Source organism: Bacillus rossius, assembly GCF_032445375.1.
Source record: "Bacillus rossius redtenbacheri isolate Brsri chromosome 4 unlocalized genomic scaffold, Brsri_v3 Brsri_v3_scf4_2, whole genome shotgun sequence".
Lineage (NCBI taxonomy): Eukaryota > Metazoa > Arthropoda > Insecta > Phasmatodea > Bacillidae > Bacillus > Bacillus rossius.
The window spans coordinates 7,277,049-7,304,101 of NW_026962011.1; the positions used below are offsets into that span (position 1 = coordinate 7,277,049).

Consider the following 27,053-nt stretch of genomic DNA (forward strand, 5'->3'; position numbering starts at 1 on the left):
CATCCCGCATCCCGCATAAAAGAAATAAATATTATTTACCTGCAAGCAACACGTGACGTCATCTGATGTTGAAAAGCGGAACTACTTGCAGCAAGTACCTTTGCATGAGATAAATTAACTCTCACTACTGAATAGTGCTATTGTAGACAGTTAGAGACATGAAGTTTCGTAACCGCGGGGTCAATTAGTCATGCAGTCTCGTAACCATGCGTTCTGGAAGCTTCGTAGTCCCATAGCCTCGCGATCACGTAACCTTGAAGACTTGTAATCGGATAGTCTCGTAACCTCATTGCTCGTAGTCTCGTAGTTATTATGCATTGGAGCCTCGTAGACTTGAAGCTACGTAAGCAAGTAGCCTTGTAATCTTATAACATAATGCTGATGGTGCAGATGTAGCAAAAGAGAAAATTCCGACGAAGACAGATGCGGCATTTGGAGTCTTGTAGGCGAGTAGCTTCGTAGTTAATAACTCATGCAGACTTGTAGACCTCTATCCTCGCAGTCACGTAAACTCGTTTTCTAGAGGCTTCGTAGCTCTGTAGCATCGCAGTCTCGTAAACTTGAAGATTCGCAGTCACGTAGTCTCGTAACCTCATGGCTCGTAGTCGTGTAGATATGATGTCTTGGGACCTCGTTGAATTGTAGCCTCGTAGTCTCCTAACCATGCGTTCTGGAAGCTTCGTAGTCTTATAGCCTCGCAATCACGTAACCTTGAAGACTCGCAATCACATAGACTCGTAACCTCATGGCTCGTAGTCTCGTAGTCATGATGCATTGGAGCCTCGTAGACTTGAAGCTACGTAAGCAAGCAACCTTGTAATCTTATAACACGATGCTGATGGAGCAGTTGGAACAAAAGAGGAAAATTCCGTCGAAGACAGATGCGGCAACAGGAGCCTTGTAGACGAGTAGCTTCGTAGTCAAGTACTCATGCAGACTTGTAGTCCTGTATCCTCGCAGTCACGTAAACTTGTGTACTAGAAGCTTCGTAGCTCTGTAGTCTCGCAAGCCATGTATAACTCGTAACCAGCTAGATCATTTAAGAGTGGTATATAGGGAAGCGGCTACTCAGAATCCGGCGCGAGCAGCACAAAATACCTCTAGCCTGGGCGGAGTTTAGCCTTGGAGGAGTGGCCTACTAGGAGCGCGTCCTGGCGAAATGATGTCGGTGGAGGGGATAGACTCGGTTTACCCTCCCTCACTCCGTGGTCATTCCCTCCTCATGACGGCGCGGTACGGGTCGGGATGTCTCGACAGCATTGCTACCTGCCTGCCTGCCTTCCCCGTAGGAGCGGAGCGCCGCGCGAGCTAACAGTGGCTACACACGTTTCATTCAACTCAAATGTCAAATAACGCGAAAAGTATGTTTATCGTAATGGTAGCATATTTTTTACGCGTGTTTAGTAGTTCATAAGTAAAAAAAAAGATAAAATGCATTACTTTGTTTTTGCTAAAAACACAAACTTTTACATGAAATGGGAAAAGTGACATTACATCGTAATTTTCGAAGTCACGTGGATATTAAACGTTACATATCCTCCAAGAAACATTAACTTACCTTATTCTGCAAACAAATCTTGCCGAAGTTAAATATATTTCCCGAATCGATGTTATGTATTTTTTATAACTCGCATCTGTCAATGATAGTTGTAAAAGCGTTTCGAAATACATACATCTTATGTATTATTTAAAAAAAAAAGTGTTCGTGACTTTATAAGATGGAAAAATCTCCTTTATAATTGTTTCACTTGTGTCATGGCAATGAGTTATCATGCAGGTAGCATATATTTTATTTGGACGTGGTAGAAAAAGGCACTATACAAGAAATCGTTACATAATTACACATTAAAAAACATGTATTTATTTCACATGTAATTCATACATTTTGTTTCACACCAATAGACAATGTTCATTATGTTATAAAAGACAAAGAAATTTAAAAAGAGCACTATAAATTAAACCAACGTGCGCACGATTTACTTCCAAGAAAGACAAATTAAAAAAAAACTGTACGGTATAATAGACATTTCAAACACAAATATTTTTACATCACAAATTTTTTTTCAAAACTGTTTGCAGAAAAGTCCAACAATCTTAAAAGTATGTAGATGGCCTTTAGAGAGGTACTTAAGAGAAACAAATGCTTAAATAGAAATAATTTTATAAATCCGATACAGTAAACGACAACAGATTATTTAAACAAGTTTAGTAGAAATACACACAAATTGGTTTTACCTGTGACGCACAAAAAATGTACATAAGCTTTATATTTTTAACTAGACAGGCATTTATACTATTTGATTTAATGCACACACACTTTTAAAACAACAAAACACAGAATTTAATTTTGCTTACCACTGAAGCAAAATATTTTTATGGTCGCTATTATACATTATTTAACGAAATTTATTTCGTTTCTCCTTTTTGTTAGGACTTACAAGACAAGAAGTTTATGCATACCGAACACTCTTTTTAGGAAATTCTCTTGTTTCTCATTTACAAATTTTACAAATTTCTCAATTGGCTGCCAAATGAATTATTTCCTTCAAACTAAGTAACAGTTACGACCACCTCAGTATTTATTCAGCTAAACAAGCAATGTCTTCTATAATTTTGAAGCACCATTGCTCACTTGAGCATTTAACCATTCTGGAAAGATTAACTCAGCTTTAAAACTTACATTATAGGTAAGACATTTTATTTTTTTACATGTCCAAAATAATTACGGTAATGATTCTATAGGTAGGCACTGAACGTGACCACACGGCCTATACTTTCTTATGCACATGTAGGTGCTGGCATACTATAAATGAAGGTTCATGGAAACAATGAGCAAGAATAATTTCCAGTATGAAAGGTGACAGTTTATGAAGCTAAGTGAGCAGGCGACTTAGATTGATAAATCAAACAGGTCACTATAAAAATTAGTTTGAATGATTATCCAAGACCAACATTTTCTTGAAAGTTCTGCAAAAGCTTGAAAAATGTTCACGTTTAATGTAATCAGGGTGTAATATTCGGTTTTGTTTCGGACTATCTTCGTTTTCCCATGCATTTTATCTTATGGCTTCTGATAGCCTCTGTTATGTGCGGTGGATCCCGAATTTCCATATTTCTTGTGTGTCTAGGATCAACTAATTCCGGAAGAACGCATAGTGTGTAAAATAAAACGAGTTTTGGCTCCATTTTTTTCTTTCCAGAATGTGTCGTCTCTGAAAATTTCCAATAGGTACTTTTAATTTCTTTTGGCTCGAAGTACAGATGCCTAACTAGCAAATATCCCTTCTGGTTATGTGAAGCTGATTCTGGACTTGATAGAAATATTCATGATCTTTTTTAAATGAAATGACAGTAGGACTTTCTTCAGAATATTTCAAATACTTTATTTTGCCTTCTCGCATGGCTTCATTTATGTCCATTCCATATGCCGAAGCAGGACACTTAATTTCTACGAGACGGCCTTCGCCAACAAGGACATCGGATGTTGCGGCAAGAAATGGGTGTTCTTGGTCAATAAAAAGACCAGCTTTACTTATATTAATTTTTTCCTGGTCTTCTAGCTGTTTGATAACTATTTCTTCGGACTGCCTGCCATGTTGTACTGATGGAACATTAAGTATGTCATGAGAGTATATTATGGCTCTTACTAGGTTCTAGCAGGTTGTTGTTGGCTTCAAATAGGTTCAAACGTTTTATTACAAAAATTCTAAATCAGCGATAAATGTTTGTTCTAAATACCTCTCTTTCCTGTTGAATACTGCTCATTTCATACGTCATTTTATTAAGTTTTCAACGATGTTGTTTTCTATGATGATGGTGTCAGACACTTCCGTGGACCAATGAAAAACACCGGCTTCCGTTTCCAGCAGTTGGATTGGTGGCTGAAGTTTGGCGTACGATTTGGTGACTGTCCTGCAAAGATTAAAACAAAATATATTTGTGACATGTCGAGTATCAAAATTCCAAAAGTAACGAAATTTCCTATTTTGGCTCTAATATTTGAGTACAATTTTATAGTTGTGTGTTCCGCTCAAAATGTTGATGAATTTCTCTTTAAAGGTAGTGACATATTCAGTTAATTCTATAATCCTGCCTATAAACACTACCACTGTTCGCAAACTAATCAGTAAGTGTGGGATATGATGTAAGAGAGTTTTATTGTACACTAATATGACAAGTCTAATTCCAGAATGTAAGTACAGCACGAGATACGGGCATACACATGCATGCACGTACAAACTTGCATAGAAACAAGTAACATTCAAAAACAAGAAATGCCTACGTGGAACAATAATAATTTATGTCATCATATATTTACTGAATGTTTTGTTTGCAGGAGAGCCATATTGTATATCGTCCTTTACTAGAAAGCCTACAAGGGGAAAATTTTTCGCACTCAATATTTTTTATAAGGAAACATGGAAAATCACCCAATGACGCAGTTGAATATTACAACATACAGCAGTAAGGATTCCTGGCATTTTTCCAGCCAAGCGGCTACCACAAGTAACAATAATTTGTTGATAGTCGAACGCATTTGTAAACTGAGACACGCTCAAACAAGGGAAATGAGGTGGGGGATGAAGAAACTGTCTTTTGGAACCGAACACAGTGAGTCATCAATAGCTTGCCTTCCATTCTCGCAATTATTCCCCCACCCTCATAACTTCGCCCATACTGATTTATTTAATTATCTTTCGGCTTGTTTTATAATAGCACTAGTATTTTTCACATCACATGGACTTTTCTAGGACTGGATTAATGCCCTATTAGTTCACTTTTTAAAATTACTAATTGAAATTGATAATCGATGACGTATGTATGGTCGTCAAGCCATAATAACTTCCAATGACTTACATACAAAAGTAATAACGAGTATCTAACTTTTCTTTAATCTGTCCGTAACACTAGGCGTATATATATTATTTTCCTAAAACAAATCCATAGAAGTTAATTACTGGACTGAAAATTATTTATATGAAAAATTTAAGCCTTTCATTAGACTCCGAACGTAATAAAATTCTAATTCTAAATGTTATCGTTAAATACAGTTCGCAGTTTGTGTAGTATAAAGCACTGGCTACTTACTCCTCATCAGGATTCAGAACCATATTTTCATTCTCTGCGTTGCTTTATCTTGGTAAAGAAAAATGAGCCGTCAAGTTAGCCGTTTGGGGATCAGTTACTGTGCTGCACCATATTCTTCAACTCTTCGGATTTTTCTAAAAAATTTAATGCATTGTACAAACTAATTTGTAACATATGTTTCTTAAAATAGTTTTTAGCCGGGTTTGGAATTCTCCGGTGTTCTTTTACATTAATAAAAGAAAAATTAATATCGGTATCGCTATATCTTACCTTTGTTTCTGGTACTCCATCAGAGCTGTTGCTCTTCTTTTCTTCCGTTTCGCACTTAAATAAAGTCGCCCTAACTTACCGATTCGTTTGTCTTGCTTTTTTTTCATGCGTACCGACTAACAGATAATTGCGTCTTTTTTATATTATGCGAAAGCTCACAAACAGCATTAACGAACCATTGAACGAATCAACAGACTTAAAAATCTTGTACAATGTAGGTTGCTACCGAGTGAAGATTCTTTTCAAGCTACTCGCCATGATAGTCCAGGAAAGATATGAAAAAAACATGGACAAATTGCAAGAAAAGTTTTTTTTACATCAAAATTCACAGAAAAATTCGTAGAATAACATATCCAAAATCCACCGAAATCCACTTTCTTTTGGTAACTTTTTTCCGGGTTTTGTTCCGGAAAAACGCGAAATAAAATAATAACTGAAAAACGGTGCATCTGACGACAAAACCTGTAGAGACAAAAATTAAAGAACATTATCTTTTCCATAACATATCCAAAGTTCAAGAAAATCATCTTATAAATTCTGCTTCGTTTTCCGGGATTAGTCCCGGAAAAAATATTAAAAATGAAATAAATCGAAAATTGTGCACTTTACAGTATAATGGGTTAGGAAAAAGATAAAGTAAACAATGTTTTTCATAATATATGAGAATTTAACACAGATCAACATTTAATTGTTTTTTTTTTGTTTTCCAGGAAATGTCCCGGAAAAAATTTATCGAAAGAAAAAAAAACGGAAACCGTGCACCGTACTTCAAAATAAATCGTGAATTAAATTAAGGGCAACAAAATTGCATTATATAATTGACCTTTATCAAAATGTGCTTAAAATTTATGTACTATTGTCCTGGTATATGTAGTTACTATTTATACGATTGAATTCCCATTCCCTTGTACTGAGTGATTTTATGTATCCATGTGTTATAACTCTGCAAACGATAAAATATATAAAATTAAATTAAATATGTCATTGACGGAGGATATTTACTTCATCAGTTACCTTGGTCCCATACTGCAACATACAACGAGATCGCTCAGCTGTACGTGAGTTTCATCTTGAAAAATTATGGATTAGCAACTACTGTATTTGATGGATATGGGAAAACTCACAGTACTAAAGACACAGCACATATTAGAAGAGCAAGAGGTAATGCATCACCTGTAGTTGAATTCACAGGAGAAATGCAGCTATCACTCCGTAAAGATATGTTTTTTTTTGAACGAGCGAAATAAAGGACAATTTTTAAGGTTATTAGCAATACATGTACGCGAAGAAAATGTCCTGTTGTCGAAGCACCAGGTGATGCAGATATTTACATTGTCCAAGAAGCTTTAAATGTGCAAAAGAACAATTGACAATAGTTATAGGAACAGACACAGATTTACTTGTCCTTTTACTCTAATATTTTGGCTCACAATCACATAACTGTTTGTGTTTAAAAAGTGAACAAAGGCAGAAGAAAACATATCACATTAAGGAGCTAAAGCTGAAGCTCGGTGATGAAATTTGTAGTAATATTCTTTTCTGTCATGCATTCATGGGATGTGACACGACATCACACATCTATGGTATAAAGGGGAAAATATTGGATCTTCTCCAGAATGACAGTGCCTTCAGGCAACTTGCGAAAGTATTTTCAGATAGCATTCCCAGTGTGTCAAAAGAAGACACTGTAAAATCGGCAGAACAGCTGTAGTACGCCTGTACAATGGGTCAAGAAGTGACACTTTCGACACTTTGCGTTGTAAAGTGTTAAGTGAGAATGCAGCTACTAGTTCTAAATGTGTACAACCAGAACAGTTACCTCCAACTAGTGCTTCAGCTCGTTTCCATTTCTTAAGGGTTTTCTATCAGATACAAGAATGGAAGGGAATTAAGATGAATCCAGAAGAATGGGGATGGAGACAATTTGCCAATTTCGACAGACAAGCCAACAGTTATGGAATGCCTTTTGAAGGTAATCAGGTGCACTTGCAACGAAGATGGTTGCGGTGCATCCAACTGCAGTTGTAGGAAACACGGCATCCCATGTTCTTCGGCTTGTGGAAACTGTCATGGATCAACCTGTAAAAACCGGCGCGAATTACCTCCCGAGGACTGCAATTACTGTGACGGCTTTTTAGGTAGGGTGTTCCTACATATCCATGCAAATTAGCCTGTTTTCCTAACCAAATACAATGATATTTAATGCTGTGACCTTATACTTGTAATATACCATTTTGTTCAGAAAAATATAATCTTTTCCAATATAGATTCAAATTTTCATTTTTCTCATCGAATAACTAGAAAATTATCAACAAATTGCTTGTTTTTACCATTTTTTAAAATATATTTTGCGTCACGATTTCCAAAATATAAAACTATATTGGAAAAACTGCATTACTTTTCTCGTCAGATTAATAATCTGGAAGCTGTAGCTATCATAATTCTCGAGAAAATAGGCTAGTAGTGGACGCATGTATAACTGGTTTTAAAAATGGGTATATAACGCTCTTAAACAGGATGATTCTATTAAATAACATTTCGAGCTGATATGCAGGTTATTTTCCGAATTTTTGGATCAGTTTAACATTAATAGAAATATAAAATCACGCTGATGTTTGTTTAGGTAACCTATATTTTAAATTAAAGTACTTATGTATGTTACCTAATGCATATTTATTCAGTATTGTGTGTTACAGAGTGCATCCCAATGTGTGTATATTTTTCTATTTCTTCTCGATACAGGTCACTGGAAATCTTGTGTAAATTTAATTGTATGATATGTTTTGTGAGAATGGACGTGTCAAATTTTTCTTTCAAACAATAAGCAGTTGAAATGAGTCTGATTTTTTTTTGGTAGATTTCAAAAACGTTTTAACACATCACTAACTGAAAAAGGAATATAATTTAAGTGACTTTAAAATACTTGTATATTATGGAAATTAAATATAGTTCGGATCCGACAATTTTACATGGGATACAATGCTTTCTGTTATTTTGCCTACATATTCAATACTTTTTCCGTGGCCGATCACAAAATAAAATCTATATACCAGATTTCAGTGAATTTAGGATCTGGTATAGGAAATCTTGTGTGCTTCTGTTTGTCCCACCGAAACTTTTTCAATACGATGTTCCGTTTTCGTTTTATTGAATTTTTAAAGATTTTCCAGGACGAGTCACAAAAAAAACTATATACATATGTAAATATATATTTATATATATGAGCAGATTTTGTTGAAATGAAATTATATTTAATACAAAAAAGTCTTTAATTTTAGTCACGAATTTCTTTGACGTACGATACGTTTTCGTTTTGTCCTTTTTTTTTTCAGGAAATTTTCTGGAAAACCAAAAACCTATTTTGTGTTGATTTTTGTGAATTTGCAATATACTATGAAAATCGTTGTTTACTTTAACTTTGTCCTGAAACATGCTGTAAAATGCGCCATTTTCAATTTATTTCAATATTTTAGGTTTTTCCGTGACGAATTCCAGAAAACAAAACAGTAGTTATTAATGAATGTTTGTAAAATTTTGATATGTTATGGTAAATTTGGCTCTCTTTAATTTTAGTGTCTATACCTTTCTTCGTAGAACGCACCGTTTTACAGTTATTAATTTATTCCGCATTTTTCCGGGACAAATCCCGGGAAAAACGTTACCAAAATAAAGTGGATTTCGGTGGATTTTGGATATGTTATTCTACAAATTTGTCTGCAAATTTTGATATAGTAAAACCTTTTCTCGCAATTTGTCCATAAATCGACCCCTTTTTCTCATAAAATGCCTGGACTATGAATCCTTTAGAGAAATGGTGTTGCTGTGTAGCGGGAGGAGGAAGAAGGGAGGAGGAGGTTTATCACCGTTACAGATCAGCACTTCCCCTACCGCGGGCGACGTTGAGGCGTGTCAGTGTCATCCCCACCCTGCTCGTCTTCCCGGAGCTTGGCGTCAACTTTCCCGTCGAGCAGCACAAGGCAGACACTAAAAATGCCAAATTAGCCAGTTTTCCTAACCAAATACACAGATATTTAATGCTGTGACCTTATACTTTTAATATACCATTTTATTCAGAAAAATATAATCTTTTCCAATATAGATTCAAATTTTCATTTTTCTCATCGAATAACTAGAAATTCGTCAACGAATTTCTTGTTTTTACCATTTTTTTCAATATATTTTGCGTCACGATTTCCAAAATATAAAACTATATTGGAAAAACTGCATTACTTTTCTCGTCAGATTAATAATCTGAAAGCTGTAGCTATCATAATTCTCGAGAAAATAGGCTAGTAGTGGACGCATGTATAACTGGTTTTAAAAGGGGGTATATACCACTCTTAAGACTCGTATCCATGTGGCCGCATAGTCTCTTAGACTCGAAGAATTCTAGCCAAATATATTTTGAGCCAAAAGACTTTTGGAACCAAAAGACTGTTGGTGTCAATGACTGATGGAGCCAATGAATATTGGAGCCCATGAATATTGGAGCCGATGAATATTGGAGCCAATGTAATATTGGAGCGAGCGAATTAATGTAGCCAATGGATATTGGAGCCAATGAATATTGGAGTCAATGACAAATGTGCTGCATTTTCGTTGATGGTGCTACCTTTTCGTTGTCGGTTCTTCCAAATGTGCTGCTTTTTCGTTGTCGGTGCTTCCAAATGTGCTTCCATTTTGTTGATGGTGCTTCTATTTTTAATGTTGTTTTGACTCTAGTAGGGTAGACCGGGGGAAATCGGGTCATGGGGTAAACCGGGTCATCGTAATAAGATCTGCTGTCTTGGGCCGAAAGAATGAACTGGAGTCTACGGAACCTACCAAAGAGTGTTGCTATCTGTCTATACAACCGTCCACTACAAGGCGAACATCGTCTGTAACAACATTCTGGTAGTTTGTGCGACATGAACCCGAACCTGTGTAGTCCTGAAGTGGAAATTTCTTAACAATGTAAGTTTTATTTTGTTTCAAATAAGCCTTTACTTTCGCATTTCGAAATAGTATTGTAGTTTAAGTAATGGAGTACGAAAATATGTACCCCACTAAAATTATTCTACATTACTGAAGCTCTATATGTTTTACAGAATTTATAATATTTTTCTTTCTTTTAAAGTGCGAAATGGGGTAACTCGAGTCGCTGCCGTTGGGGTAAAACGAGTCACTGCATACAGTGGGGAAATCGGGTCGCTTCTTATATTTGCTATAAATTGTGAAGCACTTTATTCTTCTTTCTCAATTTTTAAGTTAAGACCTATTCTAAATAAGTGGAAAAAATGAATTTAAGGCACATAACTTTAACTATAGTTAAAATTTGTAAGTACTTATAATAATATTAAAGTTTAGGACATGTTAAAATAATGAAAATATTATCCCTGTAAATATATAATTACGAGTTCACTGCCAAAGATGTAAGTGGAAGGAGCACCACAGAAGAAGTGACATGCCTGTTACCAACACCGGAAAAATTAACACCAAAGAGAATAGGTGAACGAAAAACCGTTGCTTCTCTAAGGCTACTGTCAAAAGAGAATCGCACATTGTTGGAATCCAGGAAATTGAAAAGCAAGAAGCAGGTGTTAAATTAAGTTCCAAGCAAAGCAAGATTGAACTTCTGAAGACGAAGAAGCGAACAAAAACTAAAAACACATCCGAGTTGGAAATTTTGGAAGAAGGCCAGGATGATGAGGAAGATTTTCTCTGCAACATGTGCCAAATTGCATACAAAGACATCAGAAGCTGCACTGCTGGATACTGGATTGAGTGCTAGTCTTGCAAAATGTGGTACCATGAGCGCTGTGTCAATGCTTTTCAGTGTAAACAGTTTGTATGCGGAATGTGTCTGTCAAAACAGTAAATAAAATCTTTTGATCCTATTTGCCCCACTTGTGATCCGATTTACCCCACTTCTGTCCAAATCGGGTCAAAACATTTCATTTTCCTTTTATCAAGTTTAATGTCAATTCGTAAGGAATGTTTGCTAATGTATGTATGTAAATATTTACATAAATGTATGACTGATATTACTGTAGATAATTTTATGGTAAATTAATTTTGGTTTTATACTTATTCAGGAATTTCAAAAAATTGACCCGATTTCCCCCAGTCTACCCTATTATAATAAATTGTAATTGATTTGACTAGCGTATTATTCCATCCGGTGCATGTATATAAGCGAGTCCTAGACAGCAGGTTGCTCAGTTTGTAACTGACGACGACGGTGTACGGATCACCTAGTTTGTTTCTTCTGGTGCATTAATCACGTAATTACCTGTTCTTGCGAACTCGATGGCATCTTTACCGACTTTAACGTCGAACTCGATGGAGGTTGTACCATCGTCTACGGGAACCTTGACGACAGCTACGACGGAGAAGGAGCAGATTCCGTTGACAACCACGGCGACAACACTGGAGGAGACTTCATCAGACGCGATACCACCAGCAGAAGAGACTTTAATGCCGGTAGTGCTGGCTGTGCAGGAAAACTCGACGAACTTCGTTTCGCCCTCGATGGAGACTTCAATGGATGCCGAATCGACTACAGTTAACGAACATCGGTGCTGTTAATGTGACAAGATTTTCTCAAACAGCAGCAATGCTCGACGGCATGAGAAGAGAGAATGTGCCAAGAACCTATATCGTAAAATGTTTGTTTGTGAGAAATGTCATAAGCAGTTTGCCAGAAAAGATAATATGAAAACGCACATGAAGACATGTAAAGGTCCTGCTGTGCGGCAGAAAGTAAAGGTTTCGGTGCAACAGCGATGCGTCGATGTTCATAAGAGTATGCCTGGAAATGGTACTACTGTTGCAACGTCCATATCTGGATCGGGTCTGAAAGGTTCGTCTACATCAGCACGGTATCCTTGCAGCTACTGTGATATGTCGTTCACATTTTCCCATGATGCACGAAGACATGAGCGGAGCAAATGCAAAAAGAATCCTTCTCGTATAAAGTTTCGATGTGATGATTGTCATGAATGGTTTACTCGAATTGATAGTTTGCGACTACATGCGAAAATATGTAAAGGTGAAGTCCGTGTGCCTACTGCTGAATTACCTGCAGACATTTCGACTCCTCGCTTTAGATTGAAGGCTAGTGAGCGTACAATCAAAAAACAGATGCGCAGCAACCGATTGCTATGACGTCTGAACATGGACCTAAACCTAAGACTGTGTTCGGAGCATTACAAGTGAACGATAATGGCTTCTACTTGGCGCAGACTGCGTTTCGTGGAACATTGAAGGACTACTATTATCTAAATACTTTCGGTGAGTCGAAGGACATTTGTACTTTTCTTAATGATATCAGACAGAACATAATCAATCAGCTTACTGATGACGTAGCAACGAACGGTCCATTAAAATATAACTTGTGGTTGTACTGTCTATATGGAAAGCCATATCCGTTCGATGACAAAGTGAAAAAGTGTTCATTCAAGACATCGGCTGCAGTAATTTACAGTTCTAACGATGTGAAGCAAACTGTTAAACACGGTGTCCGGAAACTCTGTCAAGAAGAGGAGAACTATGTCAGTAAAGGTTCTGGTTGGACTCTGTCTAGTATAAACCGATTGGAGCTAAGAATTAGTCATTTCACACCGATGCGGAACTAAATGATTGATTATAAATTTGCTAGCTTTCGTAAGTGATCCTGTAGTAGAATAGAAATTATGTAATAAATATTATGTTTGTAAAAGAACTTGCTGTGTTTAATTCCTCAAACCTGTTACTATTATGTTAAATTGATGTTATATTTAATTTTTTTTGTATCGGCTAGGGATCGAACCAAGGACCTTAGTCGACCCAATCAATCAGTATATAGATTGGAAATTTATTTAATGAATTTTTAACTTTTTCCCGAATCTCTAGCATTAAAATTACGAATTTCCAATATGGTGGTCTTGATGTCTGATAGGATGATGGTAGTAGAGGATTTAAAGTCTCTTTACGAATGTTGACCATGGTTTATTGAAATTATTATTATTTTTTTACATAAAATTAAACATTATTGCATCGATCGGGTATCGAACCGAGGACAGTAATCGATCGAATCAATATGTAAATTAATGAGTGATTTATTTAATGAATTTTGGAACTTTTCCCGAATTTCTAGCTAAATAATTACGGATTTTCAAGATGGCGGCCAATTTTCAAGATGGCGGGTGTCACAGTAATAAATGATTACTGCACTCTAGCAGATAAGAATTAAACTAACATGTCATCAGCGCACTCTCACCGACGGTACAATGATGTTGGCTTCCAGCAGACGAGGACAAGATGGTGGACGTGACGTCAATTTACCTGACGTTATATATGCTTTGAAAAAAAAGTGGTGGGAGTCAATATGCCAGCAGCCACCGCGGGGGAAGGTTCTGTCGCCTTTTTTAAATTTTTTTGTCCTCGTCGGGTTCGAACCGAGGACTTCGAGCTCCGTGTCGTATAAGTACAATTTTTTTATAATTAATTTATTAAAATTTTATTATTAAATTTTTTTTATAAATTTTAAATTTTTTTCCATTAAAATCGGATAGTAAATAAAAATGTTAAAGATGGCGGCCGTAACGCAAATTGCAACTATGACGTCATATTTTAAAATGGCTGCCGTGACATCCTTATTTTCAAGGTTGGCGGCATTTAAGCGGCTTTCTCTTAGGAGTTTTAAGCCGCTTTCAGGCATTTCGGTGCTTTCTAAGACAAATTAACATTTGAGGATTTTCGTAATCCTAATTTTTGGATTGTGGAATTTTTCGAGATTTTTTGGCGGAATTTTTTTCCACAGAAATGTAAATTTTGGCGATTTTTGAGGAATTTTGGGCAACTTTTGCCCAATTTTGGCGTATTTTGAGGGTCAAAGTTCAATGTTCTACTTGTCCCGTTACTCTGTGTCCCGTTACGCGTTGTCCCGTTACGCTCATCCAAGATGGCCGTCGTGTCGTCACAATCCAAGATATGTGGCTCGGCTCTCGGCTCCACACCCAGAACCCAGTCCCCGGATGCCCTATTATATACTACTGTAACAAAATCTTAGAACGAAAATATTTAACAAGTTTAAGCTAATTATAACTTATTTAAACGTTATATTATGCAATCATTAAATTTAATCATTGAAATATATATCGTTTTATTATTTGGTTACAATCCAATAGTTGTAAAACATTCAACAGTTTATTTTTAACGAGGTGTAAAAATAAAAGTTTGTTTTTATTACGTCATTGATAACAGCCAATGGAACTGAAAATGTGGAAGTTGGCAAAATATACTTAAAAAAGAAGGTGCTCATATTGTAGTGGAAAGTATGAGAGTGTGATTTCATCAAGTTTAGAAATATATCCGAGTACACTGAAACGGGAAATTAGAAATCGCCACTCCCATGTACATAAAAAATAGACTAATTTACATATCCACTTTCGAGATTACTTACTGAAGAAAAGGACATTTGGAATTCATCACAAACTTTTCTTACAAAGTTACAAATATTTTCATGGGTGATAAGCTAGCAAAGTTACGAAATGAAAGAAATTGTGCGGGTGATAATTTTTTTGAGCCGAATATCTTGTTACACCTAAAGTCATTTATTTGGGGAGGGGGGAAGCTGTCCACCTTCCAAAGTGGAAAAGAGAATAAAATATAAAAATACACAACAAAAGTTGTGAGCAAGTCTTTTAGTCCTCGCCAGAGATGTGTAACATCGAACCTCGGTGACGAGCAAATTCATGTGTTCTCAAGTTTAAAATCTATACTAATATTACTAGCTGACTCGGCCACGCGTTGCTGTGGCTAAAGTTTTTGATATATTACATTATAGTAAACAATCTAAGAGGAACAATAAGAGAATGTGTAATATGGTGATCTCCTTATTTGACTTTCTACTACTATAACCCTTTAGTACAATGAAATTATTTACGAACTAAGACGAAAATGTTGATGTTGGTATACAAATTCACTGGATTGAGATTTGAAGGGGAAGTACGTTGAACACAATTAATTAAAATGTTATTACACTTGATATTAAGCAGAAATCAATAGGTACAAAATAAAAATTTATCAGATTTAATATTTCCATTTAATTTTATAACAAATATAAGTATATTACAGTATAATACAGTAAATAACATGTGACGCTTAAACTCATGAATGAGGTAGGCAAGGCAGACAGTCTTAAACTTTTAAACATTAATATCTATTTTTTTGAATTATAAATACTTTCAATTTCAATTTAATTTAACACCAATCGGTGCACAATGTTTTTGGTTAACCTGTCTTTAGCTAACACAAATAGATTCGACGGTTTCCCAACACGTGAACACGCAACATATAGTTGCCCATGAGAAAAACATGGATTTTCCAAATCTAAACCACAAATGGACATTGTTTGACCTTGAGATTTATTTATAGACATGGCAAAAGCTAAACGAATTGGAAACTGTAGCCTTTTGAAGGGTATGGTAGAATCTGATGGTATCATCGGAATACGTGGCAGCAGGACCACTTTTCCTTTAAACTTCCCAGCCAAAATGGTTGCTTCAAGAATGTTTCCGGTGATCTTTTTGATGACCAAACGCGTACCGTTACATAATTGAGGTGGATTCAAATTACGGAGGAGAATAATAGGGGAACCAATCTTTAATCGAAGATTATGTGGTGGCATTCCAGGGATATCTAATGAATTTAAAAATTCAATCGGAAAATTTACACTTTCATTTTCATCAACAACAGTATCGATTGATTTAAAAGACATCAGATCGCCTGGTAACAACTGTTGTATCTGGAAGTTAATTTCGTCAACATCAACGTTTTTGGCTGCCAAAATCGCCCGTTGACTAAGCCATTCATGATTCAAATAATTATTCTGTATATCCGGGAAAATACTCTGAATCAATTCATTTTTATCCTGAACAACAGTGCAAAAATTGTCTGGTAGTTTAATGCATTGCGTATTTGGTTGCAGTTCTATTTTACCGTTCCCAATATCTAGTAGTTGTTCGGAATATATTTGTGCTGATGGATCATTTTGCAATTGTACTCGCATATTTATGGTCAATCGAAGTGTTTCAACACTTCGCCATAAGAATGATTGTTTCAAACATGCATTAATCTTATCCGCGAAAGTAGAGCGAGGTATAACCGGTAAGGTCTGCCGGAAGTCACCAGACAAAAGTAAGATAGCACCACCGAAAAGTTTATTATTGCTGTTTAAATCTTGCATAGTTCTGTTTAATGCTTCAAGTGAATATTTGTGTGCCATTGTGCACTCATCCCAAATTATTATAGAACTCTTCCGCAACACTGCAGCTATTCCACTATTCTTTTTGATGTTACACATTGCATCTGGTTTATTATGAACGTCCAATGGCAGCTTGAATGTTGAATGTGCTATTCGCCCACCATCCAGTAAAGTAGCCGCAATGCCTGACGATGCTACTGCTAATGCGATTTTTTGTTGCGACCGTATTTTGGCAAGAATCAACGATATTAAAAATGTCTTACCGGTTCCACTGGGTGCATCCAAGAAAAAAAAAACCGCCTTGTTCAGCAGCAACAGCCAGCATAATCCGATCATAAATAATTTTTTGTTCTGCTGTCAGTAATGGTTCACTGTTCATGATAATTGTTGCTAAACTTCCATGTTCATATTGATTTTCTCGTTGTAAATCGGTATTGACTAAGTCGGTGGCTGGACGATTAGGTGATGGCATACCATAATGATTAAGTGGTAAATTTTAAATAAGAACACATAAATCCTCGATCAAGACCAATGCTTCATTGTACATCTCTGGTGTATAATCTATGTTTTGGCATTGATTTGTTTGTCTAATTCGGTGCAAGATGTCTTCTGTCATACAATTTTTATATTTTTCCCACAAAGTTTGTGCTTGCGAGGGATAACATGTCGTCAAAATAATTGCAAACAACTGACGAATGTTATTCGGTGTTGATGTCAACGCAGCATCAGCAAGCGTTAAGTCCCAATGGTTATCGTCTTCTAGCAATTGCAGTTCACGACATGCATCCTGGTATGTATTGAATACTCGACCATTAACTGTTCGTAAAAATTCAAAAGACGTTGGTCCGGGAACATTCACCAATAACAAACGTAAATAGAAGCACTCACGTTGCTTTGGATGTACCGTGTAAAGTCTCCCCAATGTGTTAGCTTTGAATATGTCTGTAATGGAAGGATGTGGTTTTCCTTGTTTCCGTGGCTCCCATTTTTTACTGGATTTGTTCCATGTGAAATAACGTGGAACATCACCATACACCAATGTCTTCGCGAATTGGCCAAAAACATCAGGTTTTTGACACAATGTAAAAAATTCAGTTAGAGTCGTTTTCGGAGCTTCGAACGCTCTTTGGAGAACATTTTCTTCAGTGAAGTATACACGTTGACCGTTTTCAAGATGTATTGCCAGATGTTGGACAGCAGGATCTCTTTCGTGGATGGGAAAGCTGAGAATATGCCAAATAGCTTCATTGCTGCTAATGTATCTGCCCATTTGGTATCGTGCTATTTCGTCATTTTTATTTATGTTTTGTACTTCAAATATGGCCAAATCACTGCCTTTGTTTACATATTTACAAATATACTTAATTGATTTAACAGAACTGCAAAGCTCAACATTGATATGAGCTTTGTAAGTTTTTGAAAGTAGTGGTGAGTATGGTACCACCCACTGATTATCAAACTCAACTTGATTTGGAAAGTTCGGCAGTCGCATTGTAAATGTGTGGCCACCATTCTCAGTACTTCTGCGGCGATACATTGGATAACCATCAATATCCGAGATCGTGTCATTCGTATGCGGCTTTGGGAAGTTTTTTTTACATTTTCCATTTTCCATGCACGGTGACGTCATGTTGAAAGCACCGCATGGCCCATGGATCATGTGTTTGGTGACAATATCAAATAATTCTTGATCAATTAATGGGTCTGGAATTTCGGCTGAAATTATTTGATCGATTTCTTCAGGACGGATTCTATCTTTAAGCCAAACCAAAATGTGGGCATGAGGCAAACCTCGCTTTTGCCACTCTATCGTATACAGCCAACAACGTGTGATACCAAAAATTGAATATTTAACAATAAAATCAATTAAGGATTTCAATTTTTGTTTAAACACACGTGCAGTTAAATCATGACGATGAATGGCTTGTTGTCCTGGCAATAGTAAAGTTTGTATCTCTTCCCAATTCGGATTACATGTGAATGTAATAAATAAATCCGGTCGGCCGTAATGACGTACGTAAGTCATCGCATCTTGTATGTATTCCTGCATGTTCCGTGGACTGCCGATTTAGCTTGAAGGTAAAATGAAAGCATTACCGATGTCATTGGGATTTAAATTTCCATCGATGTTTCCAGCAACAGCATCTCGTAAGTGAATATATTCTTCCGATCGTAGTTTTGCCTGGTTGAATCGAAGGAATCGCAAGCGTTCGCTTTCGACCTTAGCATACATATCAACAATGTATTGATGGAACAGCTGACGATATCGAAGGATATAATTGTCTTGATGTTGTCTAACCATTATTCGGTGTGCGTAGTAGTTCATTGAGCTAACTTTATTATTTCTGTAATCACCTAAAAAAATAAAAAATAAAATGCAATACGAAATTAAAATCTATACATACAGTAAGAAAGTAAATAGATAATTGTCAAACTTACCGGTATTTGGATCATACTGTTTGATATTAAGGTGATATTCATCTTGTCCTTGCCAAAATATCAATGGATATTGTAGTGCGTCATATGAACGGTGTAGATCCGAAATCGTACTGACAGTGTTGTCTCGCCGTGTAATTTTTATAGATCTTTTGTCAACTGGATCACCAACCATGATAACAGCAACCTCATCAACAGTTGGAGCGTTGAATCTACCAGCATGTTCACCTAATGGTACTTTGTCGGCTTTTATGACGATTTGATAATTGTCATTTTGCAGTCGTGGCGAAACTCTTTTGATCAATTGAATTAGTTGTGATCTTCTAAAAAATTTTCCAATAATATCACAATTGCTCTTTCCTCTGCTTGTTCAATAAAATTATACAGGCACCGAGTCGTCACGCGCTCTTCACAATCGCCCATAAAATAAATTTGAAGAAATTTCGGATTGTTATCAGGCATTGGCATCAGTGATCCGATTTTATGGTACACCTGGCCTTGAATTTTGAATGTAGTTTCAAAATTACGTCCATCGGATGCACGATCGCAAATTTTAGTTGCCCCAAATGACGTCATTTGGAAGCAAGTATTAAATTTGCGTATCTTACGCAAAAATAATTTGGAATCATCTGAATTGCCAGTAAGAAGGGATAATAAAGGCTCCGGCGGAGCGGGTAGAGGTGACAGCACAACTTTTCCTGATGCGCAGCACATACCGGCTGCTTCATTCCGAAATTTCAATGCCTGACAATATTGACATACTTTATCCATTCCACCGATAGCAATTTTTGAATGCGCTGAGTAGTTAATATCTGGTGCATATTCAAAGGCAAGCCGAACGAATGATGCACGTGTTAATGAGCGGCTGATCCGTTGCCTTTGTCGATCTAGTACTCGTACTGTAGCTATGTTTCGTTTTCGTGCCGCTCTTGTTCTCGTAATATTCTGTTGCAGACGTTCGTCACGCTGTTCTTGAGATTCTTGTGCACGACTTTCTGCAGTCCTGATTCTTTGAGCTGCATTTCTTGTTTCGATTTGTTCTAGTAATTGCTGAGCTCTTTCAACACGTTTGCGTCGTGACCCTTTGCTGCTCGCGTTGTTGAGGTTAGATTTTTTCGGTGGCATTTGACTGAAAATAATAATTTAAACGTTTAAATATTAGAAAGAGGAACTGAAAAACATGTTATCATAGCACATTGAAATAATAAGTGCAAAATAATTTTCAATGGAGGTTAAATAAAAATAATATAAAAATTTTTGTACAATTATTGAAAAAGTGTGGGGAGCTTTGTGCCATTTTCTCATTGATATATTAATTAACTTTTATAAAACTATGTGATATTACTTACATGTATAAATTGAAATTATTGTTCCTGTGCTCCTACTGTGGCTATGTCTCGTTCTCCTGCTGCTCTTGTTCTTATGATATTCTCTTGAAGACGTTCGTTACACTGTTCTTGAGATTCTTGTGCATGACCTTCTGCTGTCCTGATTCTTTGAGCTGGATTTCTTGATTCAATTTGTTCTGCCAACTGATGGGCTCTTTTAATACGTTTGCGTCGTGCCTCTCTGGTGCTCGCGTTGTTGAGGTTAGATTTTTTCCATGGCATTTGACTGAAAATAATAAATTAATCGTTTAAATATTTGAAAAAAAAATTGAAAATCATTCTAATTAACTTTTATAATTATGTGATAATACTGACATGTACATATTTAAATTATAGAGTTTAAATAATAATTTCAATAAGAATTGAAATACTAATTTAATCGTTTAAATATAAGAAAAAAAATCTGAAAAACTTGTTATCATAGCACATTGAAATAATAAGTGCTAAATATTTTTTAATAGAGGTTAAATAAAAACAATAAAAAAAATATTTGTACAACTATTGAAAAAGTGTAGGAAATTGTGTATCATTTTTGCATTAACATTTTAATTAAATTTTATAATTATGTGATAATACTTACATACATATAACTGATGGGCTCTTTTAATACGTTTGCGTCGTGCCTCTCTGGTGCTCGCGTTGTTGAGGTTAGATTTTTTCCATGGCATTTGACTGAAAATAATAAATTAATCGTTTAAATATTTGAAAAAAAAAATTGAAAATCATTCTAATTAACTTTTATAATTATGTGATAATACTGACATGTACATATTTAAATTATAGAGTTTAAATAATAATTTCAATAAGAATTGAAATACTAATTTAATCGTTTAAATATAAGAAAAAAAATCTGAAAAACTTGTTATCATAGCACATTGAAATAATAAGTGCTAAATATTTTTTAATAGAGGTTAAATAAAAACAATAAAAAAATATTTGTACAACTATTGAAAAAGTGTAGGAAATTGTGTATCATTTTTGCATTGACATTTTAATTAAATTTTATAATTATGTGATAATACTTACATACATATATTCAAATTAAATTATAAAGTTTTGATCAATGAAGCACAAATAAGTAAAAAACAGGATTAATTTCACTGTATTATCTTCATTATAATATGAATTCAATTTACACTTCAGTCTAAGTAACATGCTAACACCAAAAATTTAAAAAGTGGAAATAATTGAATTATACGGTATTTCGTTTACAACAAAATAAATTTAATTAATTTTATAGCGTCAACAACACGTGGTAATTATGCTCTTAAAATGTAACTTATATAACACGTTCGTAGATTTACCATAGCAGCGCCATCTATTGATTACTTACTCAACCCAGTCGAAAGGTATCGACATCTGTTAGAATCATTTGGAGTTAAACATGCTAAATATTTTTTAATAGAGGTTAAATAAAAACATTAAAAAAAATATTTGTACAACTATTGAAAAAGTGTAGGAAATTGTGTATCATTTTTGCATTAACATTTTAATTAAATTTTATAATTATGTGATAATACTTACATACATATAACTGATGGGCTCTTTTAATACGTTTGCGTCGTGCCTCTCTGGTGCTCGCGTTGTTGAGGTTAGATTTTTTCCATGGCATTTGACTGAAAATAATAAATTAATCGTTTAAATATTTGAAAAAAAAAAATTGAAAATCATTCTAATTAACTTTTATAATTATGTGATAATACTTACATACATATATTCAAATTAAATTATAAAGTTTTGATCAATGAAGTACAAATAAGTAAAAAACAGGATTAATTTCACTGTATTATCTTCATTATAATATGAATTCAATTTACACTTCAGTCTAAGTAACATGCTAACACCAAAAATTTAAAAAGTGGAAATAATTGAATTATACGGTATTTCGTTCACTACAAAATAAATTTAATTAATTTTATAGCGTCAACAACACGTGGTAATTATGCTGTTAAAATGTAGCTTATATGACACGTTCGTAGATTTACCATAGCAGCGCCATCTATTGATTACTTACTCAACCCAGTCGAAAGGTATCGACATCTGTTAGAATCATTTGGAGTTAACAGATAATTGTGACTGTCAAATAATAACAGACAAATAAATAGCAATAAATTAAAATTGCGACTATAATTTGAGATTTAAACTATCCTATCTCTCAAGTTGGATCGAACTGCACATGGTGTGCGAATTTTATTATAATCGGTTAAGTGGTTTAGGAGTCCATTGAGGACAAACATTGTGACACGAGATTTATATATATTAAGATAAAGCTGAAGAGTTTGTTTGTTTGTTTGTTTGTTCGAACGCGCTAATCTCAGGAACCACTGGTCCGATTTGAAAAATTCTTTCACTGTTGGATAGTACATTTATCGAGGAAGGCTATAGGCTATATTATATTATCAATAACATTAGGGATCCTTACTAAAAGTCCAATTTAGAATCAAATGCGTTGGAGGGGGTTAGATAAAACATGCAGTACACGTACGAAGTGTGTGTTGACAATGCCGCAGGCGCTAGAAGTTTATTGCCTATTAACATTGTTGCCACGCACTAGATGCCTTATCATTCTTAATTTTCCCATAAAAGTAAAAAACACCCGTGTGATATTAACAACGAAGCAATCAGTACCCTAATATAGAATACATAGAGATAGTGTGAGGTATACATGTAGATATAAAGAGATAAATACAGATAGAGAGATACATAGATATATAGGACTATAGATGTAGATAGAGATAAATATATATTTAGAGACATGGATAGATTATTTGTATATGTGTAACTACTTCAAACATATTACAAAACAAAACTGAATGAGGCATTGCAATGCATGCCGAGCATTAGCTAGATAGATCTTTTCAATATTAGTAATCCCTTATTTTCCTATTTTTTTCTATATTGCTTTATAGAGTATAGATTACATACAGACCAGGTAAATAACTATAAACTGGCAGAACAACGTCTGTCGGGATCTGAAAGTGATATAAATTATTTTGCACACTTGACATTCAAATTAAGAAGACAATTACTAACTGCATCTGATCTCTAAACAGTTCCCCTTCACCCTGTGTTCAGCCCGGGAAACGCTGGGTACTGCAGCTAGTTAAATTATAAACCTAACTCGGACACGAAATTGAACTTATTATTCTTTAAAATAATGCCGAGCGTGTTAAGTATTTACGAAAATTGGTTTTAAAACAAAATTTTTTTGAAACGAATAACACACATGTATTTGACCACTATTGATTAGCAGACCGAAATTTTAAACTATATAAAGAAACGGCTATGATAAAAACGAAAAAGACTAAAAAAAAATACATGATTTTCGACCAGGAATTTTAGTTAAAATACTGCTTGTCTTATTAAAATTCATCAAAAACTCAATTCTCTAAAAAGGTTTTCCTTTGGATTTGAAAACTCTGGTTAGTGCCAACACCGTGGTGCCATCTGTGGCAGCACAGGGATCACACATTTCCGTTCCATGCGACTTCCATTCCATTCACGAAATTACTCCTACCAAATGCAGTGTCCCGAGAGCTATGATGTTATATTCCGGCAACTTTGTTTTCAACCTGCGCAGACCCCAGTGTCAGGCGGCGGTCACGTGATTCTAGCGGATTGGAGTGGAGGGGATCAGTTGCCAGTTGTGCGCTGTCTGGATACGCCGCTCCCGGGATAGTGCTTCGCAGGTCGGATTACACGATACGGTGTTGGGTTAGCGGGAATACCTTTCAGTCACATCGCTAAGAGAGTGAAGTGTGTTCGTGTACGTTGTCCTTGGTCCTTGAGGGAGGAGTGGCCCTCCATTCGGATGGGAAGAAGGGGTGGAAGTTAGGGAGGGAGGTGCTGCGCGGAACGGAAATGTCCAAGGCCAATTATTACAAAGTTGCTGGGTTATACATGCTTTTGTTTTGTTTTTAAAGACTTTGAAATAAACCGCTTACGGAATAGTCGCTGCTTCATCTGTGAGCAGTCGTTAGAGCTGGAAGCTGAGGATGTTCCTCGTGTTGTTACTGTGTCCCGCAGAGCATCAGCCCCGGGTTCGTGGACACGCCGCTGCTGACGGCGCCCGAGAGGGAGCTGGAGGCGGGCTTCGTGCAGTCCAACCCCCTGCTGCTGCCCGAGGACATAGCGGGGGCGGCGCTGTACGCGCTGGGGACCCCGCCCCGCGTGCAGGTGGGCCTCTCTGCCTCGCATCCCAGCTTTCTTTTCTTTTCCTCACATGTTTTATTTACGTCATTTCTTTTACCTCGAAAGCTATTTATAAAAATTCAACTCGTTACCCACCGTCTCATTTGTGTAAAAAAAGGCCCGAAAGTGTTTTCAGTAATTAACATAACTTGCACGACTTTTTTGATGTGTAACTTTTTTTTTTAGCTTTTGGCACATGCAATTGTTAGGAGTAATTTCTTGAATGGAACTGTAGGTAATGTGTAAACACGGCCAATCTTCACAAAGCCTTAACTGTTTAATTAATTTCAACTCGATGGCCAGTATTTTTAATAAAATTCATTCGCCGGAAAAAAAAGTCCAAAGCCGTATCTGGAATTTTTTTTAAGTATTTTTTTTTTCGCTTTTATCGCAGTTGTTTCATTACATAGTTTAAAGTTTCGCTGTGCAATTCTAACGATTCAATACTACTTTAGTAGCTGCTCCGGGCTGCGGGTGCGGAAACTAAGTCTGATTCGCGTCATTAAATGTACATAGCAGAATACACAAGTTTAATATATTAATCACGCTCGGCATTATTTTAAATAATTATACGATAAATTTAGGGTCAGAGTTTTGTACTATAAGTTTAGTTGCAACATGAGAACACGTGAATTTGATCGTTACCGATGTTAAATGTTACACATCTCTGTTAAGTACTGAAAGACTCTTTCGCTTTTTTTAAAGCTATTTCTGGAAATTTAACTCGATTTCATTTGTTGTTCTGCCACAAATATCATGGGTTTAAAAATGCCAGCAAGTGACTTCGTAATGGTACTTGCACGACTTTTTATGCCCATAAAATTAAACTTAATGAATAGCTGTTGAAAATATTTGTGGCTGAACAAAAATGAATTTTAGAAATAGCTCTTGGATAAATAAATTACGGGAAACCTTAAAAGATCCGCATTGCGTTTGAGACCGATCCTTAAGTTCGTTCCGTCGAGGTCATTAGAGACGACGGAGGTGTCCATGAGGTGAGGACGAAGCAGTGACGGGAGTACCCCGAGAAAACCCCTGCGGTTTGGGGCAACGACCGAACACGTTTCTCACCCGCGAAAATAATTGGACAATGACCTCCGCCGGGAATCGAATCCAGATAACCTTGGTGGAACATGGCAATGTTTACCACCAACGAGCTTATCCGGGACTCGAACCCAGAACTCCTTGAACTGAAAGCAGACTGCGCTACGGAGGTCTCAACAAATGTCTCAATCCAAGATCTGATAAGTGGAAAAATCAAAACTCTTTTAACTTTCAGATTGCAAGTTTCAAAAAGGACAAAGTGTATTTTTTAATTAATTGCTTATTAACGACTTTACTTTAGGGCTTTGTGATTTCATTTAGCTACTTTTTTCCCCCATGAAGTTTTTAAATTTGTGGACTTAGATGATCAAAGAGATATTCTTCAACACATTTCTTTGAGTTTCATAATTTATGCGTTGTTACTGCTCAAAATCACACTTTTCTTGTGATAGTGTTTTTTGAATAACACTAGAACAAAGTATGCTGCTGAAAATAAACAATGATATGAAATTACTTTTGACTTATTTGATAACAATAAATATCATAGCATATGGTAAAATTATACTAAAAATGCAATACCTTACGAGCATGTGTTTTTGAATTAATTTTTAATTTTTGTAAATAGCTAATAGTTTTCTTATTTGCATCAACCAGAAATACTCAAAATACTACTTCTAATTATGCAGAACAAATGTAAAGATAAAATTGTTAGTTAATTTGTTTAAGTAATGTAAATAAAATGATGAAACATTACATTTACGTCATTTGAAACTTTACATTACTTTGTTTACCTGTTGTTACGATCAAGTTATATTAAATAAGAAACACAAATTAATATACAAAATAAAATAGAGTTAATATTTTATATAAGGTTTGACTGATGTCATGGTTGTTAATGATTGTATTATAAATTCATTTTACATTATAATTAATTTATAACATATTTTGCTTATCATCTTTCAGGTTCACGAGATTATAATAAGACCGGTTGGAGAGAGATATTAGTAGGTACCAAAATGGTAATAATAAAAGTTTTAATTGCAATCAGTGCGACTTCTGTAATATGTAAAGTGATAAAAAGCAAAAAAAAAAAAAATACTGAGTTTTATTTCAGTCAACCTTATACATTTTGCCACTAAATTTGTGAACAGCAAAAAAGTTCAGTACAATAACGTTGTTTTGAGTGGGTCTAAACGATTCTTAAAATATTCAGAGCTAACTACACAATAAACAGAAACTTATCACCTGAAGTGTACTTCAAGCGAACAATCTAGTACACTATTAAAATTTTTCACCTTAAAGTTACGAAGAACTCTGGTTACAAATTATCCAGGGATCTTCGTAACTTTGCGTTTATCTTAATAAATTTACAGGTACTAAATAAATTGGCTTTCAAAATGATTCCACGA

General features: G+C 35.4%; 1 protein-coding gene across 3 annotated transcripts in view; it reads left to right on the top strand.

Moving 5' to 3' along the window:
- The window catches only part of LOC134542415 (farnesol dehydrogenase-like), an 84,225-nt gene extending 57,382 nt beyond the window's left edge, over window positions 1-26,843 (top strand). Inside the window, exons 5-6 of one of the 3 annotated variants that reach the window (XM_063386628.1) lie at window positions 24,436-24,585; window positions 26,608-26,745. In XM_063386628.1, the coding sequence (XP_063242698.1) occupies window positions 24,436-24,585; window positions 26,608-26,649 (192 nt within the window). In that variant the 3' untranslated portion in view covers window positions 26,650-26,745. Of the gene's footprint in view, window positions 1-24,435 lie in introns of all 3 variants that reach the window. The other 2 variants (XM_063386627.1, XM_063386629.1) reach the window with 2 other exon arrangements.
- The last annotated feature ends 210 nt before the right edge of the window (window positions 26,844-27,053 follow it).